The sequence below is a fragment of the Tetrao urogallus genome, assembly GCF_951394365.1.
Source record: "Tetrao urogallus genome assembly, chromosome: 4".
Taxonomy (NCBI): domain Eukaryota; kingdom Metazoa; phylum Chordata; class Aves; order Galliformes; family Phasianidae; genus Tetrao; species Tetrao urogallus.
Window position 1 is genome coordinate 13,445,504 of NC_136817.1, and position 13,041 is coordinate 13,458,544.

The following is a 13,041-nucleotide window of genomic DNA, read 5'->3' on the forward strand; positions in this document are numbered from 1 at the left end:
AGCTTTTTATAAATGAGTTAAACATGTGTCTACAAGGTGAAAATCAACATATCTGTGCTATGTATCAAACCATAAAAACGCGTCCCAACACTGCAATAAGGTTATAATAGTGAAGTTGACACTAATGTACTGTATTCGTCAGTAGTCTGTGTGTGCATGAGAGAGCCCTATATTCCACACGTTTCCCACATATACACACACCTTTATGCACGGTTTGCATCCGAAAGAAAAAAGTGAGCTGTTTATCATTCAGGGAGTTTCTGCCTAAATTCAGAGCAAAAGATGTCAAGCATGTCCCAGCCCAACGATTATTAGGGAATGAAGTAAAAAGATGCACTTTTCATCTCCACAGGACTGTCGCCAAACCCTTGATGTAATAAATGAAACACGCCTGCTATTTCACCACTGCAAAATGGTACTGTAGATATCTTACAACATCTCTGTTTGCAGGAGGGGGTAACTAGCTCTAGATGAAGTGCAGATATGTTATTAAATAACGCACAGCTTGAATCCTGGGGCCAACATAGATGACCTTTAGAACATAAGCACTGTCTAAGACAAATATGCTTTCATCTTTGGGGAATATTTTTTCAAGAAAAGATTTAAGAGAAAAACAGTTTAGGAATACGTTAAACATAAACGTGCCTTCAATCCCTTAATGCTTCATTTTAGAAACAAAACCACAAGTAGTATCGCATGTCAGAAAAAAGACTAAGTACTTTTTAAGCAGAGTATTAGCGAATTTAGTGAGATTTAACTTCATTTTCATTAAAACATCCCAGCAATTACAGAACACAGAAGGGAGATACATGAAGTAACTAAAATCCAAAATTGGAGGTATGACTAATGTGATTTCAAAAAAAAAGTCTCATATGTTTATTACAAGTCTATAAAAACCAAGCCCTATATTTTACTTTCGAATCCCTTAAGTGGGATGAAAATGCATAAACACAACAAACCACACTGAAGCATGTGAAATATAAGTAAAAAGGTTTTAGAGACAGATTAAGTGAAACAGCAAGCTATAGAGAAAGAAAAAAGGTAATCTCCTGTTTTGGGCTTAATAGGCTGTTATCATCCATCTTCAGTAAGACTGGAGGGAGAGAGGGCGCTTGGATTTGTTTTTTTTTCTTCCAGAGTTGTATCTCGACAGTGATTCTAAACATCTTTAACATATAAAGTGATATTTGCCTCAAGGAAGAGAAGAGCATTGGTATGATACAATTTCTTCCTCCAAAACCAGGATTTGCAGATTCTGAGGTGCTCTGCACAGCCTGGCTTTCCCCCAAGAGTATGCTATCAAAAACCCAATAGGACTGCTAACCATTTTATACAATGGAATTGCCTGGGTCTGCAAAGCTGTTATGCACTGGAACAGGCTCCCCCCAGAGAGGTGGTTAAGTCACCATTCCCGCGAATGTGTTTAAAAACCATCTGAATGTGGTGCTCAGGGACATGATTTAGTAGAGGTTGTTAGAGTACTATGGTTAGGTTGTGGTTGGACTTGATGAGCTTGAAGGTGTTTCCCAATCTAAGCAGTTCTGTGATTACGATATTCAATTACCGTTTGTTTGTTACAGCAGAGTTGTTTTTTTTTGGAAGTAAGAAACGCATTTCTTACCTCAAATTCAGCATGTCGGTTAATATCTTCTGCCCTCTGTCTGCTCAAGATAAATTCTGCTTCATTAGCCACTCTGACCAAATGGTCCTTCATAGTTTGACTCAACAACCTGTGGACAGAAAACATTCAAAAGCTGCCTTAAGAGAATGAAATCCTAAAACAATACTGTATATATACGTAAGTGCACTGAGCTCTGTTCTACAACACTGACTAGACCATGTTAAGTACATGTCATAAATAAGGTTGAAGGGTAATCTTCTGGCAACTAGTAAAATTGTATTTCAATAGTAAACTAAGTCAAGAATCAAACAAGATGTAAATATCATAAACAGTAATATACAATAAAGAAATATATTAAAATCTTTCCTATACACACAATACAGGCTAAAGAAAAGTTAGCAGCTTATGCCTATAAATATCCAGAGTAAAAGCCCTAATGTAAACAATATGAAGTCCATCAAAAGGAAAGTAAATTGCACTTCTGCAGTATAGATTTTTTTCCTAAATACAAAACAGGAAGTCTATGCTAAGCATACATTTAAGTAATATTTTAAGGATATTATAAAATAAAGATAATGTAAAATATCCTCAGTCTCACAAACAAAATGCTCAGATACACATTGCTTCAGGTTATACACAAAACAAAGCTGTGATACAATCTGAGATTTCCGAGACCTTCATAAACCTCGAGTTTATGAATGACAGCAGATATAACAGGTTGAATTACAACCCAATTATTCTGCGAGTTCACATATTGTTACTAAAAACGTTTCCTTTTTAATTAGTTACATCGGGATTCATAAAGTTAAATCTGACTATCCAGGAGCTATACACTGTTTTGAGAGGTGCGCATTTCCATAGGATTACTCGAGGATAACAATTTCTATAGGACTACTCAAAGATAACTCGAAGACAAATCCTTTACTACTAAATAGTTTTGCAAAATACCTATCCTTAACTCATTATAACTTTTTTTTTTCTTTAATGGCTTCTCGCTACTATCATAGGAGCAGAACGTAAAAACACTTGGTTTCCTTGCCCATATAAACTAAAACACATTTCAACAAGTTCAGAGTCTAGCAAGATCCTTTCTTTAGAAAGGCAGGCTTTATTACGCAGGATGCATTCTAAAGCATCCGATGTCAATTTTATCATCCAGATATGTTTATTCAGAACTTCAGCTTCAGTTCAATCTGTTTCTATACGTATGTTTGGCAGTAAGATCATTATTGCAGTGCTGTCTCATTTCCTATCTTGTTCCTGATTCTGCAAGTCCACTTGTGGACTTAAGACATGAAATCTAGAGTCAGAAAAACATCACAATATGGAAATGTTCTTTTTGTTCACTGCTTCTCACTCTACAAGGCCAGGAAAGCTGCAATATAAGAGCTAAACGAGCCAGATTAAGCCGTCTCAACCATTTAAGTCACTGAACCTGTATGCATGAAGTCTTAACAAAAGAAACAAGCACAATTCTTTATTTGGGGCATGACTTCACCTAGTGTTTGAAGAGGCTTATGCAGAAGCAATTGTTTTAGAACTATTTTTTCTTATTTTTTCTATTTCTTTTTTAATAAATCACTTTTGGAACGGGAGTAGCTACTATCAGCTAACCTACAGTTTGGCTATAAGCATTAGTGACATGCTTCTACTATCATAACCTTGTAAAACTGGCACTGCTGGAATGGCATAACTTCAATTTCATAATTTTTCATGATTTAAAAAAAAAAAGAGAAAATAAACTAGTTAAGACGACGTAGTTGCTAAACAAAAAAAGAAGCCCCAACATCACTGTCTCTAAACATTTACAGTAATGTTAAGCTAAAAATAACACCCTATAGTGACAAGAACGTTTGCGTAAGTAATGTCATAGTCATCACACTGGGGCAGATTCCAAACATTTGACTCATCTTTCCCCAAGGTCTACAGTAGCACTTGCAAATCTACCAAATCAGTATTTAAATAAACATTTTTAATAAAGTAAAGGACTTACTAAAAGCACAGAGATCATGCATACAGATGTATTTACTGATATGAATATATACTGATATAGATCAGTACATCAAATCAGTATTGAATATGCAATACCCATTCCTTCTGCTAACCTGTTCAAACTTGGGAAAATACAAGTTGTTCACTTTCTGTTCAAGAAAGCATGCTTTGCAAAAATCGTTGTACTTATTTTTTACAGATTTTCCTTCTGTCTACTAACTGTAGCCAATGACCAGCCCCAGCAGATGACTGTACACTAGCACTTACTACGCATTTGCAGAGACGATGGATTTATTCCAAACGAAGCAAAAAACTACATTCTGTCACAGACCAAGCAACACTCAAAGCAAACCAGAAGTTTACCTAGTGAAAACATACAGCTCTTACGCATTGGAAGAAACTTGTTCTCCTTTGGACCAGTCCCCGCCTTTGTCAATTCTCTCTTAGTAATGCCACACAATTTCCCCATTTGCTCTACGCTATTTCACAGTGGCCTAACAAAACTAGAGAAACCTTTCATGTGATTTTGCAGATACAGCCTAGCTGAACTCCTCCTTTTGGCAGCCAAAAACTCTTAAAGCTAAAAACTACACAATAGCCTAACCTCAACACAGATACCTACTGGTAACTTCCAACTCTTCTCAAAAAAAAGTCTAACAGTTTCATATTACAATGTAACAACTACTATACAACTTCACTTATTGCAGAATGCCAAATTCAGCAAGTAAATATCTTAAGAAGGTAAGAACAAAATTTTTTTATTAGTACAACTGGGCCACATAAGAAATAATTTACTGTTCTTCACCATTCAAAAGCTGTGTTCATTATTTATATTTAAAAAAACTCACAATTGTGATCCTCCTTCTCATTCACCTTTAGCAAATGATGCACACTCTTACATTAACATTCTTTCATTTAAGTTTTTATAATTTTATTAACTGTTCAAGTTGTATTATTACATAGGTCAGCCTAGATTTTCTCCTTTGAGAACAGTATCATCTTATCAAGTGCACCATTCATATTTTATTTTGAATTTACATCCTGAAGGGCCAAATTTAGCCAATGCAATACCTACCTACCTACGTCATGGTGTCATGATATAGCAGAGGCGCCCGCAATCATCACTAAAATTCAAGTACAAGCTCTCAACATCTCTATAAAAGAGCACATCAGTTTGTATAATAAAATTCTATTCATTTAGGTCTAAACAAAAAAATTTGGCAACACTGACTGCTGCTTCTTTTTCATTTGAGGCAAACAAAACACCAAACAGAAATTTGCTATGTGTAGCCTACTGCATGCAGCAAAAACAAATATTTCCAGCTAAGTAGATCACTACTGAGGCAATGACAAAATCACTCATTCTCACCAAACTATTAGTTAACCTCTAAACTACCTAAAGTATGTTTCGAAGATATGTGAGTAGCTGTAAGCTGCACTTACTGTATTGGGGAACATAATGAGAAAAAAGCTTTCATCTGCACAAAAAACCCAGTAAGTTTAGAAAAATCTGATTTTCCTTAGGATGACAACATTCCAAAGATTCAAAGGGTCATAACTGTCCTTTCTGGTACCTACTCTGACCTTCTATTCAAAATTGATCACGCATGTTTTTAGCTAAATAATTTCACTTCGCCATCAAGTGTGAATCTTCTGGTTGAGCTACAGCAGAGCGTTCATAAACACGCCCCAGCTTTCTGTTTTGGTTGTTGTTGAAGATTTAAGGAGATTCTGTAAGTTGTTTTCCCATGAAGAAATTTTATAACAAAACAACTGCTGTCCATATTAATATTAAATAAGCATCTATTACACGTATGCTTCTATCCTGTTTTTAATTCCAACTGATTACATCAGTTTATTTCTGTGCTAAATACATCTATCCCAAACTTTGGTTTATACTTATTTCTCTGCAGCAAAAAGACATTTTCATTTCCTTGATTAAACAGATTATTTGAATTTCTTCTAACCTCTATTACAATGAATACCAGTTAAAAGAAATAAGTGTCTAGTAATTTTACTCTTATTTGTGTTTCATAATCTCTACGTGCAGATGCAAGGCCCAGATTTACCTTTTTATACCACTATCTCATGTGTCTGTTTCACTTTTTTCTGTTAACAAAACCTGAAACGCTGATGAATCACAGATTTACAGGGGTTGTTCCAAAAGTAATGCCTCTTATTTCATTATGTAGACATGTAAATTCAGAGGTGGATGCTGGAAATGCTGATGAATCACGGATTTATGAGGGTTGCTCCAAAAGTAACGCCTCCTATTTCATTATATAACTTCAGAAGTGGATGCTTGGCTATGGTAGTGGAGGCTAAACCTGCCCAACAATATCCTGTTATGATTTGGTTTTTTTCAGACAGCAGCAGAGGGGCAGTCTGACAAAATGGCACCTAATATGGAAGCACTTCAAGAACAAAGGTGTGCCCTTGAACTCCTCCATACGGAAAGAAATGAATCCGTTGGCATTCATCAATACTTGCTTAATACTGAGGGAGATCAAACAGTGGGTGTGAGCACAGTGGGTTGGTGTGTTTCGGTAGCAGCAACAGTGACAGTGGGCCACCTGCACTGCTAGAGATTTTTAAGAGTATAGCACATTGGTTCTTGCTCTCTGCTAGTGAAAATGCACAGATAGTGGTGGTGACTATGTTGAAAAACAGTGTTTTGCAATTGAGAATCTGTTCTATCAAATAGTATAATCGTGCTCTCCTATCTGTTGTCATGTCTTTGGAAATAAAGAAGTGGCATTACTTTTGAAGAGACTCACATACACTCCCACTTGGTAGGTTACCATCTGTTTTATTTACAGAAACATTACTCAGTTTTTTCTGATCTTGAACAACGAAGTGTTTTTCCTGCATGGCTAGATATGCATGTACTGCGTGAGTTTGACCACAACAGTTATGGGTAATGACAGTGCCTCAAACAGACTCTTCCCCCTTCGCATAAGCAGTTTGTTTCATGTCATTAACTTTGTAAAGTTGAACAGCCTAGTAAAAACAAGCAGTGGGACAGAACCCATGTGGGAAGTCAAATATATACTTGCATACTTTGCTGGGTCGGGAATGACATGCTAAAACAACTAAGTGATGAAATTACAGCCAAACAGATGAGATATTCTGATTTTTATTGTTACACTGGATAAGAACACCACAAGAGATTAAGCAAGAAATCTTTTTATTCTGATGTCTAACTGCTGAATGGTTAGTTAGTGAACCTTCTTGGAACAAGGGAAAAAAAAGGAGTGCAAGAGAAAAAAAAAGGTAGAATAGAAATACAGGTGTAAGAGTGAGAAATGGATAAAACCTGGGTTAGTATTGCTGATGTTCAACAATTACTAGTTTTAATTGAAATACTGCAAAACCTTTGTAGACGACGCTTTCAACAGTTGTTTAGGCATAAATCTCTCATAAAGCACCACAGAACAGCCTGTGGTAGATTGTTCTAGATAGCACCACAGCAGAGAACTCCGAGATAGTCAGGAAAGGAGGATAAAAGCAAGCTTTTCTATTTGCACTCCTCATAAACCTAGCATATAAGATTCTCTTACATCAAGAGATGCATCTTACAGGGATACAAACTGTCTTTCATGGGATCTGACTACTCAGCGTGTCAAGTGTCGAATTACAGCTGCAAGGCAGTTTTACAATTGCTTCGTGGAACTCTATATCCTGTTCTATCATCAAAAAAATACAGACAAGTCCATAGTTTGAACACATTTACGCCCCTCAAAATATTGAAGAAAGTGAACTGCACAGAGACACCAGAAAGCTGCATTGGACTTGCAAGGTAATAAACCCAAATAGCACTCTGAAAGGACATCTAAGAGAGAACGCATCAATCCCTTCTTTTCTCTCTAGAATAGCTATTTGGAACATGTATGAGCCAAGTGAAAATTAATCTGAGGTTGCATTCACTTCTGCATCAAGACAGACAGAATTTATGAAAATTTGTACAATCCCTGTACACACACAGTGTGCAGAATACCTTCTTGTTACTACTATATTAATTTACTTTTTAAAAGCAGATGTTACTAGAAATATCATACATAAAAATACATTTAAGAATTCCCAGGCACTCAAAAGCGTTTTATGATTTTGCTTTTTTACAGAACCAACAAATTAATGACATATTCCCCAAAGCAAAACCTACCTTTATCACATACACACACTCCAAAATTATGAGCTTACATTAATTTTTAATCATTAAATCAGTTCTCCCAAAAAGCTTCTGCTTGTTCATTAGGTTGCAGCAAAGCTCATATGTTTCCAGTTACATAAAACGATGCAATTTAAATCCTTGCACAGATGATCAAACAAAACTCAGTAAAATAAAAAACTGTTTTTAAAATGGCTGTGTATGTCACACAACATCTTGGTGCACACACAAGATAATCAAGTAGTGTTCAAGAACCCCACCTCACATCACTCTTGTATTTCTGAAACACATGCAGGCTACAATTTCTAATTTTAAGCACATTTCAAATGTTGGTTAAAGTCCAGCTGAATGGTCTTCCGTAGTTCAAATTCATGCATTAAAAAAAGCTGCGTCTGCTATGAAGCTAAACAATAGCTTAAGAAGTCAGAAAATAAATCATCTAAAATCCCTTTTACAAAACCTATCACTTAACCAGAATGGCAGGTTGCTAAAAATAACAAGAGAAAAAATGTGGAAAACACTTTTTTTCCTCCTACAAACCAAGATTAAGGTGCTGGTTCTGTAGTATCAGTAGGCTGGGGCAGAGAGGCTGTAACAAGGGAAGCAGACTGCTAATAATCAGTTCTAGATTGGACACTACAACATTATCTTTTTCTGAACCATTTTTGGTCAATTATTATAAAGGCTAAGTGTATGAGTTATCATCCATTTTTTTCATTAATAGCTATATTTTTCTAACTACTTTCCATCACAGTAGCTGCTCCTATGGCAACACATTCTCTAACACTCATTCCTTGAGAGTGACCGCACCACCGCAAATGGAAGACAATTGAATGGGGCAGCCTACATCTGTCCCTTATTTTCTGTTAGGAAGGCGTGTGAGTAACTGGCCAACTGGTTTGATTGCCAACAATTTCAATATTAAAAAATATTTGCATCTATTACCAGTCAAAAGTAATATCTGCAATTTAAGAGAAGGAACAGCAGGTGATGTTGAAATTTTCATAGTACAGTAGCTTCTAAAAAAATACTGTAGAAATACAAATGATTACAGCATTCCAGATTTTAAACTACTAGATGTTATGCTTTGGCAGAATAATTCCACTTGTATGTGATTATTTATGGCGAGATTTGGGGCTTTTTCTGGTTGGTTAGTGAAATCTTTCCTGTCAAAGGATGTTGCTGCCTGCCCTCTTCCTCCTCTTCTCAGTAACTTCTGAATTCTTTGAGTAATTATAACCAATACTTTTTTTTTTTTTTAACAGAAGGTTGGAATTTTCCAAAACATAATATTTAAACCCAGCAGAGGACAGAAAACTTTGTAAACGCCCTTGGGGGGAGGAGGGGAGCGGGAAATTGCAATAATCCAATATTGGATGAGAATCCTGATATGGAGAAATTTTTTGAGATTTCAATCCTCGTCAGACTGCAGAGAACCTACCCATACGAGAAAGTTAGAGAAGAAACAAACTTCATTAGTTCTGCTTCCCCTGGATACGTTTGTAAAACCTCAGGTTTGCTTCAGTTTAGGATTTAAAAGGGGGGATGGCAAAGAGGAAGAAATGCATTCTGTACATTTAATTAAGGCATCTTTCCAGCAAACTTTATGTGATGGCTTTTTGATGGTTTTTTTTTTTCCGTTTTTCTTTTAACATACAAATGCTTTTTGTATGTTAACAAAAAAAAAATTATTTTTATTTATCTTAATGCTCATGTACAAATGTATAGACACTGAAGAATACAGCACTTAGTTCTTCAGATGACCAAGAAAACTGTGTTTGAGAAAATTAAAGATAATCATGTCCAAGAGTCTCTTCAACTGAAAATCTGAAAGAATAATTGCTGCAGCATGCTTAGGAGACTGATCCCTCAACCCCTGCCATGCCAAACCCATTATCACCCCAAAGGGGATAATAACTGTCATGCCTAGTCTCAAGCACAAGTACGTTTGTTAGTGCACTGACTGATACAGAAAATAAGGTCTAGCCTAAGAGATGCTTCACACTAAAGTGTGCTAATGAATCAAAGCGACAGGAGAGAATTTTAACCTTCACAGAGCAAAGGAGTTTGTTTGCTAACTAAGTAGAGGAAATAAGAGGCTAACAAAAGAGACATTTGTTGACTCAAGAAAGTAACACAAACAAGTAGGTTTTTCTCAAGTTCAGAAATAATAGCTTGAATAGCTCCTGCATAAGGAGGAAAGATTATTAGTTCCAGGGTGAGAACAACAAAGGAAATATATCTGGACAATTCGGAAGTCTCTGAAGAAGGCTGGCTATGTGAGTGAACCAATCACACTGAAAGGATGGTTCCAGTAAAACAAATTCTCTCATCAGTAAGGTCTTCGTCTGAGGGCTTCAAAACAGACTGTCCCTAAAGGGAGGACCCAAAGGTGAAAAGCAAGTACCAAGACTGAAATCTAGACTGACATAAGTTCAACAGGTTAAAGAAAATGTTTTACAATCTACGTTTCTGCTGCACACATGGCTGAGAGCACAAGGAAGCAGCACATGCTGGCACCTTTTTAACAAGGTTTCAAAGAGCCAGACATAAAGTTATTGTATAACGTATATTCATTTTATTAAACGCAGATTAACATTCAATGCAGCAATGTTTTGAAATTTGTTTCTGTTTTCATTTTTGGAAAGATTTTCCAATATCTGCTCCTTTAGCTTTTCACTTACATTCAACACTCTCCTGGCTTTCTACACAGATTTTTTTTTTTTTTTTGAACTACGCTGTATCCTGTCCTTCAAAGACCTCAGTTGTTTATTTCACAAAGTAGGTCTACCATTCTGCATCTTCACAATCCAGTCTCCATTCTAGAGATTTTTTTCCCCTGTTTTGATTACTCGAAATATCTCTAGGTTCAAACAACCCTATTTTGCTACACACAGAATAGCAGCGGCCCCCTGAATTTGCAAAGCCTGGGAGCAGCGTGTTATATACTAGTTATTTGCAAACATGATGAAATTCAGCTCAACACATTCTGAATTCAGTACATACATTGCAGACCTTACGAGTCCCAGAGGCAGACTTTCTGCACATATTTCTGTCCAGGGAATCGTAGCCAAAACACACTAAGTCAAAACATAAAACTCTCAACTGGCGAGAGAGAGAGAGGTACATTCATACCTTTCACATAAAAGGAAAGACGACATTTCAAGGCAAATATAAGAAGAGCTTTAAATCTCCTCTTTTAGAGCTCATTTGATTCCAGAAACATTTTTAGTTGTCTTAATTGCCTGATAAAAATAAAAACACCACCACCACAAAAAAAAAAAAAAAAAAAAAAAAAAAAAAAAAAAAAAAACAACTTACAGGAATACAGGAGGACAAATTTCAAACTGAAATACCCTTCGGTACGTCAATAACTTGTCCGAAAATGAGCAATAAGTGTTGTGAAAACTGTGCTTCACAAAGCCTATAACATGACATTTTCCACCAATAAAGCAGACAACAGCAATTTTGCGATTCCACAAATTCCAGGCAGCTCTACTGTCCTTAATATTATTTTATTTATTCTAACACTCCATGCATCACACTACCCCACGGACATCCTTACTTGCTGAAATCAGTTCTGTCCTGTGTACAAACACCTTGTCATCTTCCTTTGAGTTGCAGGAGACAATTTAAAAATTCAACTACTGTTACAGAATTGTATTAAAAGTGTAAATCAGAATCCTTCAGCTATTTCCATTTTTTTTTAATTGTAATTTTAAGGTTTCAGCTTTTGGAGTTCTTAAAAAAAACCACAGTGCTATGAAAAAAAATAAGAGAGATGCTTTAGAGTAAATGTTAGTATAGGTGCAAGAAGAATAACGTGTGACCTTTATAAAGGAGATGAAAAGAGTCGTTTTGGAATGTAGTTCATGTTGTAGGAGGGATAATAGCTCCCTTTTAGTGAATGCTGAAAAGCCACAAAACAATGCAATGACCAGTTCAGCAGCAACTTTAAAAGATTCCTATAAACCGGAATGGAGGAAAAATGGAACTAGATAAAAGGAGACATTTTTATAAGAAACGAATCCACTCCCCTCTTCCCCATAATGAAAGTTACGTTCCCACTTTTTAAAAAAACAATTCTGCTATGAGTCATGAAAAAAATGAAGTAACAATTACTTAGATATTTTCTGCTAACCAAAACCACACTTTTCAGTCTTTAAGGGATCATTTGTCCCTGAGACAACCACTCTGCTAAGACTAGACTATAAGTTATTGATGTTGTTTATGGAGGCGGGGGAGTGATTCCATCTGTCTGTGATGGGCACTGTAGGTTTTTAAAAGAAAATAGTCAATTCCAAACACTTCACTGATAGAACGCTCTCTGAATGCTTGACCTGAACAAACAGACTACCAGGTAACTGCTACTTAAGCTCGGTAACTGATTTGTTCATGATAATCATCTTACCCAGATGTACCTTACATTCTGGTTTACATGTGTGTGGGATCTCTACGTTATCTATGCTAATAAAACATTAATCAAGGGCCAAATTTATAGCAGGCACTTTATAAGTAAGGTCAGGACAGGTCAGCCTCACATAATAGGAAACAACTACAGGCTAGATCTTAACACTGTAACTGAACACCCTTGTTACTTTACCTTGGCCCTTGGGATCAAGACTAGTAGCAAAATGTTTTTTCTGCCTCAAAATGGTGTTTCCCTTACCGTAAAGTGAAATGCAACCATTACAATGCTCATTACTTCTAGAAATCTGGAGAACATTTATGCAGTTTAGAAGAAAAATCTCAAATAGCCATTTCACCTATGATGCTGTTCACAGAGCCTTTTAATTTCTGTGTTAAATTATTCTATTTTTAGCTCAGTAGCTGCCCTACTCCTGTGACATTGATTTTCTGTTGAGATTATTACTAGCTTAAGTTGCTCACCAACAGAATACTGCTTTAGAAATGGCACTTTTAATTTCTTATAATGCTGCTTAGCGAATTCATTAAGACATCCTGAATAAAAATCCTTTTGGAAACGTAAATATTGTTCTTAGTCTGCCTCATAATCTATTCCTAATGAAGAAAATATTGATGGCTCTGAATAGTCACCACGAGTTAAAGAACATGGCCTCAACAACTGCTCTGTCATTTTCTTTAAGTCTCAGTAATATACATATATAGTTACGGACAGAACATGAAGGCTGATTGGGAACACTAACACAATTTCTGTACTTTGAAGGGATACTTCTCCATTTATGAAGTAGATAGAAAATAAACGAGGAAACTGCAATCTAATTTTTGAGGCAAAGGC

General features: G+C 36.0%; 1 protein-coding gene across 3 annotated transcripts in view; it reads right to left on the reverse strand.

Moving 5' to 3' along the window:
• LRBA (LPS responsive beige-like anchor protein) overlaps positions 1 to 13,041 on the reverse strand; it is a gene marked incomplete at both ends in the record, with an annotated part of 363,076 nt that overhangs the window by 236,092 nt on the left and 113,943 nt on the right. For all 3 annotated transcript variants that reach the window (XM_079534450.1, XM_079534449.1, XM_079534448.1), the window contains one exon: positions 1,622 to 1,730. In XM_079534450.1, the coding sequence (XP_079390576.1) occupies positions 1,622 to 1,730 (109 nt within the window). The remainder of the gene's footprint in view (positions 1 to 1,621; positions 1,731 to 13,041) is intronic.